The sequence below is a fragment of the Pteropus vampyrus genome, unplaced genomic scaffold (assembly GCF_000151845.1).
Source record: "Pteropus vampyrus isolate Shadow unplaced genomic scaffold, Pvam_2.0 Scaffold489, whole genome shotgun sequence".
Classification (NCBI taxonomy): domain Eukaryota; kingdom Metazoa; phylum Chordata; class Mammalia; order Chiroptera; family Pteropodidae; genus Pteropus; species Pteropus vampyrus.
In genome coordinates this window covers 334,201-341,191 of record NW_011889270.1, presented here as the reverse complement: position 1 = coordinate 341,191, position 6,991 = coordinate 334,201, and the positions used below count along the sequence as shown (strand labels likewise).

The 6,991-nt window shown below is 63.9% G+C and overlaps 2 protein-coding genes across 2 annotated transcripts in view; both read left to right on the top strand.

The window, feature by feature from the left end:
• The window catches only part of LOC111732779 (transmembrane protein 266-like), a 33,856-nt gene extending 31,696 nt beyond the window's left edge, over nucleotides 1–2,160 (top strand). Inside the window, exon 6 of the mRNA XM_023524724.1 lies at nucleotides 2,063–2,160. Coding sequence (XP_023380492.1) covers nucleotides 2,063–2,160 — 98 coding nt within the window. The remainder of the gene's footprint in view (nucleotides 1–2,062) is intronic.
• Nucleotides 15–6,991, top strand: part of TMEM266 (transmembrane protein 266) — a gene marked incomplete at its 3' end in the record, with an annotated part of 33,030 nt that continues 26,053 nt past the window's right edge. Inside the window, exons 1-2 of the mRNA XM_023524723.1 lie at nucleotides 15–3,277; nucleotides 4,161–4,299. Coding sequence (XP_023380491.1) covers nucleotides 2,903–3,277; nucleotides 4,161–4,299 — 514 coding nt within the window. The remainder of the gene's footprint in view (nucleotides 3,278–4,160; nucleotides 4,300–6,991) is intronic.

The following is a 6,991-nucleotide window of genomic DNA, read 5'->3' as shown; positions in this document are numbered from 1 at the left end:
CGGGAGAGCCAGTCGTTCGTGTGGTCAGTGAGGAGCCGGGGCCTGGAGGTGGGGAGAACAGTGAGGGCACTGTTGCCGTGGTGCTGGGTGCACCGTGGCCTCCCTCCGGGCGGAAAAGGTAATTGCAGGGCTGGGCAGTGGACTTGGTGCTGTGGGGTGTCCGGGGTCTGGCTAGGCCGAGAGCTATGCCCCTTCCGTGCGAGCAGAGGGACATGTGTCTGCAGTGGGCGATCGGGGAGTGTGGGTGCCCTTCACTGTCGCTAGCTGGTTGGTCAGGCCACGTCCATATGCTTCCTGTGAGGTCAGAGGGAACAGCTCCTGGGTGCTGGGTTTTAGTGGGAGCAGAGAGCCTCATGGGACTGACGAGTGTGGAGATCAGAATCCTGGCACATCCTTCTGCCTTTGCATGGGGCGAGGGACACTTCTGAGCAGTTCCCAGCTGTCACCGTGACACCCTGGCCTGCGTTTCGGGGGGCTGCTGCAGCAGGTCTCCTGGGGAAGGTGGGAAGACTGGACTTCATGCTGTCTGGAGTTTATGTGGAAATCCCATTCTTCCTAACAGAGCGGGCAGCTGGCCCAAGTCAGCTGGCCACTGCCCCTCTGTACCCATACCCCGTACCCCCATGGCCACGGGCCCACGTTAGCCCACCCCGGACACCAGGGGCCTCTCAGTGCAGTCAGCAAGCACAGGAGAAAGGCAGAGCACACTGGGGAGGGGCGTGCACACGCGCACGCGCGCACATGCACACGCACACAGCTCACAGCAGCAGGGGTCCGCCACCCTGAGGGATGGGCCCCGGGTCCCAGAGCAGAGTGGGAGACACTCTGGAGAGCGGTGATGTGGGCGGAGGTGTGGGGTAGACAATGCTTCGTGATGCGGTCGTGGAGCCCGGCGCGTCAGTCCAGGACCCTGCGTGGGGAGCAGGAGGCACAGAGCATTCGGCCGCGGCCCCTGTGGCCTGTGGAGTCAGCTGACGAGCCTGGGCCGAGGCTCAGACCGAGGGGCAGGTCCCGGGAACGTCCCAAGCAGCTCGCTGAGACCATCGCCCCGAAGGTGCCTCGGCCTCCAGGACAGAGCCCCCTCCCAGCCTGCCACCCCTTTAAGGGCCCTGCATGCCCTGGCCCCTCTGCCCCTCTCCGCCGTTCCCCTCTACCAACACCTGGGCCGTGGCCAGATGTCCCCTGGACGCAGACCTTGGAACATGTGCCACGTGTCTGCGGCTGCCAACGGGGATGTCTAACCAGGTGCTGCGGCTCTTCCCTCCGTCCCTGTACTTCGGTTCTATTGGCTTTTCAGAATTGACCACCCAACGTTAACTTGCCCTTCCCTCCCTGCCACTGCCTGAGACGAGCCACCTGCACAGACGAGCCCTGTGCAGACGGACGTCAGCCTCAGACCCACACCTGCTCCTGCTCCCACCCAGCTGGGGAGGGGCAGAGGGGAGAGCGGGGGGCTGGGGAGAATGGCTGCACCCAGGATTAGGGACCTTGTCGAAGACTGTGAGGGTGGGGTGCAGCAGTAACGGGGGGTGATGGGAGTCCCCGCCCGGCGCACCCTGCCCTGTGTGAGCCGAGGGGCGGGGGCTCTCCTGACGAGGCAGCCGGCTTCTCCGCGTCTCGGGTGCCCGGGACCCCGGGACCCGAGCGGGCTTGGAGAGGTCCCCCCACCCTGCGCCCCCCAGAGGGCCTGTGTGCTGCTCACAGTGACGGGGCTCCTCTCGGGAGAAGGGCCAGGGGTCAGGGGACCCAGGCTCCTTTTAACGGCAGCTGTGAGGGCTACTTCCTCCCTGACACGGCCTCCCAGAGCTGCCCTGGGTCTTGAGGGAGCCCGGGCGCTGTTAGCTGGGCCGTGCGCCCAGCGAGGGCCATTGCCAAACCACACTGGGCCAGGGCCTTGTTTTCCTGCATCCGCAGCCACCCCAAGATTTTGGGTCCACGAGGGGCTCCTCTCCTGCCTGCTGCTCCTCCTGGGGGTCCCTGGTGAGCTCCGTCATCAGACAGGCACGAGGGTGGTGATGTGCTTTGTTCTCTGAGAGTTGAGGGTGCATCTGTGTCCCCTCAGTGTCTGACGAGAACGCCAGTTTGCCCACTGACTCGCTTTGTGGCCTTAGGCGAGTCACTGTCCGTCTGTGTGCCTCTGCTGCCCCAGCTTTAACGTGAGGGATTCAGACCTGTCCTTGACAGTGGATGACTGTGAGTGACTCGTCTTGGTCCCAGGCAGGGCGCCAGGCTCGCACAGGACCCTCTAACACCCTGTGGGTGAGGACACCCTGCCTGGGGCAGCGGCATTGGAGTGACTTGCCCAGGGTGTTAAGGGTTAGCCATTCTCGCGTGCTTCACCGTGAACCTCACGGCGTCTGTCCTCTGCCCGCGCCAGGGCAAAGGAGAGGGGTTAGACAGTGTCTCCTGAGCCTTCAAGGGGGTCAGGCACGTAGTCAGCACAGGTTCAGTGGAGTGCTGGAGAGGGGGTGACGTTCCAGGGGCCGTAGGAGCTCCAAGGGAAGAGGCATTGAGCCCGGGACTTGTGGGAGAGCTTCACGGGGGCGACGTCGGAGCCGAGGGCAGAGGACAGGGAGGGTAGAGAGAGGGGAAAGGGCCGTGCTGGTCAGCCCACCGGCCGAGTCGCCGTAACGAGCACACTGCACAGCACCAGGCAGGCTTCACCCTGCCTCCTCGAAGGCCTGGCTCTGCACACAGGCAACGCCGACGTGGTGGCTGGTGGCCGGTGGGGCTGGCATCCTCCTGTCTTGCCACCCCGTCTCCCTCACGGGAGACAGCTCGCCAGCACGGCTCCACCCCCCACAGCCTCGGGTTTGGGGGAGGAAAGGAGGAAGGGGGCCTGACCCCTGACTCGCACAGCCCAGAAGCTGTGCACGGGGCTTCTGCTCAGGCCTTGGCCCGAATGGGGTTGCGTGGCCACTGCTGGCCGCAGGGGAGTCTGGGAAGTAGCGTGTCCAGCTGGGTGGCCGTGCCTGAGCCCCGGTTATTGTATAGGAAGAGATGGGGGAGGGAGTCTTGGGCAGGCCGCAGCGAGCCAAGTCCAGGCCCGAGCAGCAAGGGCTTGCGTGTTTGTGTTTGCAAGTGGTCCATGGTGCGATGGGTGCAGGAGATGATCCTGGAGAGGGAGGCCGGCTCTGAGCATCATTCCAGGGGGCCTGGACCGTGTTCCTGGGTTCCGGGGGCAGTGACCAGAACTTCCTGTCTCGCTTCCTCTCCTCAGACCGTTCTCCGGATTGTGGTGCTCGGGATCTGGGATTACATCGAGAACAAAATAGAGGTAAGGAGCAGCGCCCACCCCCAAAGCCAGCTACCCCAGATGCCGGGAGCCGTCACCGTCCCGTCCGTCCTGGGCTGGGAGCTGGTGCTGGGGTGCTGCCCCCACGGTCAATGCAGGGGTCTCCGGAGGGCGGTGGGCGGCAGATTGAGAAAGTGCCCAGCAAAGGGACGTCTAGTTCCCAGTGAGGTTCTGCAGACTTCTCGCTTATTCTTGGTCCCTTCACAAAGCTTTCAGATGTTTTGAAACACGTGAGTCCGCCCTGAAGTGGCCCCACGGTTCAAGAGCTGAGCCGACACGGCAGAGGCGCTGCTCAGCCTGGGGTCTCAGAGCGAGCCGGCTGCTCTGCCTCGTGAACGGGGGTGGACGGGTGCTCTAGGTAGGGGTGCGGCTGTCACACAGCGCAAGGCGTCTCCACTGCCCATTCCCCACTCAGCTCCCACCCACTTTTAGCCCCTTTAACTGGGAGTAGACGGAGGGCCGGGCCTGTGCAGGTCTCAGGCAAGGCCAGGCTGGAGCAGCAGGTGGCAGGTCAGGGCTGAACCACAGAGGCTGCGCTGCTCCCTCTCACCCTGCTTCCCTGCGGATCGAGACGGGAGGTGGGCTCTGGGCACCTGCTGCCCAGGAGGAGGGTGCTGCCTTCAGCCCCACTGATGTGAGGGTTTCAGTGTGACTGCGGGCCCATCCTGAGATGGGGCACAATGTGGAGCAGAGTGCTTGGGGGCGTGGCTCCGAGGAGCTCAGGAAGGCTGAGGGGCAGCGGGTGGGGGCCTCCGATGGGTGGACAGGAGGAGGAGTGGACCAGAAGCAGCCCCTTGGCCTGGCCTGGTCTCTGGTTGGGGACGTTCAGGACGACCCAGGGCACTGAAGTCGCCTCCTCTGCCAGGTGTTTGACGGGGCGGTGATCATCCTGTCTGTGGCCCCGATGGTGGCATCCACTGTGGCCAACGGGCCCCGGAGCCCCTGGGACGCCATCAGCCTCATCATCATGCTGCGCATCTGGCGGGTGAAGAGGGTCATTGATGGTGAGTGGCCTGAAAGGGGTCAGCAGGGCCGGCGGGGTGACAGGTGGCTGCTCCGGAAACCGGAGCTCTCAGCCGAGGGGAGAGAGGCCCTGCGACACAGCAGGCGAGAGGTCGCCCGGGCTGCTCCTTCAGTGACAGGTGTTCAGAAACAGCTCACACGCGGCCCAGACGCCACACGCAGACGCTTGCGTTCAGAGGTCACGTCCTCATCTGACGCAACTTTGCTGTTTGCCTGGATGGCGGCCCTTCACCTGAGAGCTGATGGCAGGGCCTGGCGTGTGGAAGACCCGCCGCACATCTGCCCTGTCCCACTGACTTCGTCCAGGTCACCGGCCAAGGCGTTGCTCCCTGCAGGGTCTGTCTCTTTTCCGTGTCCACCGAGGACGAGCTGGGCGTCCTGCAGACCTGCCAGCCTGCAGACAGCCAGCGTCAGTGCAGTGCTTGGTTTCAGCTCCAGCTCCCATCAGCTCCAGTGACAGCTGCTCCTGCTCCTGGGACCCACTGTCAGGGCTCTGCCCTTTGTTGCCTGTGCTGCCTCGGGCAGAGGCCGCCTGCTGCTCCGGTCTCACCTGGAGAGCTGGGCCTTGGCCGCTGGCTCACATTTCCGGAAGGTGGTGACAGACCAGAGTGTGCTCCTCAGAGGAAACGAGAAAGCTTGTCTCCGAGGAGCAGTGTGGGGTACCGGGTGGTACAGAGCCACCCGCGGACAGGCTGGTCCACCTTTTAGGACCTAGGAGGCCAGAGGCCAGGGGGCCATGGAGGGGCAAGGCACGACAGGGAGGTCGTTTAGATGACGGTTCCCAAGTATTTTCAGTTTTTATTTTTTGATTTTGTGGGTTTTGTTTTTTTTTTTTTAGTAGCAAAGCCCTTCTGCAAAATCTTATGCAGATATTTATCTGTGTGAAAAATGGATTGAAATAACTAGAAAGTAGAGCTGTTTTTGACGTGGAGTGAGGGGCCCAGAGCCCACCTCTTTGCCTGCCCCCCTGCCCCCCACGGCATCGCTAAGGACCTTGCAGCCTCTGGAGCAGTTTCCAGAGCACTGGGGGAGTCCGTCGCTGCGATCACACCGAGCTCACCTGTGCAGCACGGAGGCTGCGACGTCGCTGCGGCCCTGGATTTTGGTCGCAAAGGACAGAAACTGGCCGTGAGGACACCCCAACAGTATTTGCCCAGTGGGTACAAGGCAGGAAGGATGGCCTCTGGGGTCTCTGATCCCCAGGACTGGGCACCCTCCCCCTGGTCCCCACTCTCATGTCACACCCTGTAAACACTGGGGTTTGGTGTGCTGTCAGGGAGCCTCTGGTCTGGAGCCTTCTTTACGCAGGGGTGTGGTTGGACCCAGCTTTGGAAGGCCCAAGCCAGAATTCTCTGGGAGGTCGTCCAGTCCATCCCTCTCGCTGGACAGATGAAGAAACTGAGACCAAGAAGGTTGATGGTTATACAGCAAAGCAGGCTCTGAGCCAGAGGTGGCGCTGGGACCCCAGAGGCCACCAGTGCCCGCCCAGCTGTTGACCACCCCTATCTGTGCAGGGCCCTGTCCTGCGCCCTGTCCTCCAGCGGGCCCACCCCGCTGGGCAGAAACCACGCCTCCTCGCCTACTTCTGCAGCTGCACACCCCGCTCGGTGGGCCTGGACAGTCCCGCGTGGAGCTCGTCCCAGCTGCTCCTGCTCCCGGCACGCCAGCCTCCCGCTGGGGCTGCACTGCAGGAAGCGAGGGCGCTAACCCGCCGCTCTGCCCTGGGCGTGAGCTGACTGCAGCTCAGACCCGAGGAGGCGGTGGCTGCGTGGGGCCTAGAGACGGGTCTTGGGGACACATGGGCTGCCCTCAGGTTTGGCAGCGAACAGAAAAGTCCCGATTTCTCGTCACTTCACGATCCGTGCAGCAGCCAGGGCACAGGTGGCAGTCGGGCGGCTGGGGGTTGAGGGGCCGCGGGGGGACACAGAGCCTGGGAGAGGCGCACTGCGGGAGGTGTGCGTGCCCGCGGTTTCTGCAGGGCCCGGAGGCGGGTTCTGGGAGGTGAGAGCAGAGTGGAGGGCAGAGGCCGGGGTTGGGGCAGGAGTTGGTACCAAGGCTTCCGACGAGCCCAGAGGACTTCCCAGCGGTGGGGACGGGGCCTCGCTGGCCGGGAGAGCGTGCAGCCTGCAGGGCAGAGTCGCTTCTCTGGCCCCGGCGTGTGTGCGAGTTGTAGCAGGGCAGAGAGGCCCGGCACCGCGGAGGCTGGCTTCTCTCCCGCGCCAGTCTGCCGGCGACGGTCCAGGCCCATGCGGCACTCCGCGGTCAGGGTCCCAGACCCCTGCTGTTGCTCTGTGGCACAAAGCCCGCTCAGCAGAGTCACCCCGCAGTTCTAGAAGGTGGCTCCAGAGCCAGCCGTCACGTCCTCACTGGGGCCAGAAAGAAGAGGGAAGGAAGGAGACACGGAGGCAACAGGAAAGCCACGTCTTCAGACGTGGTTCACGTACCGCAAAACTCACCCATTCAAAGTGCAGTTGTGCGAACGTCAGCAGCATCCGAGTTTACAGCATTTATAGCGTTCCGAAGGAAAAGGCCCTCCCCGTGAGCCGTGGCCCCCCACGGCCTGCTCAGCCCTGGGCCGCCGCCGGTGTGCTCTGTGTCTTGAGAGGTTGGCAACTCCCGACGTTCCCTGTGGGCGCCGCCTGGTGGCCTGCGGTCGCTGTGTCTGGCTTCCTC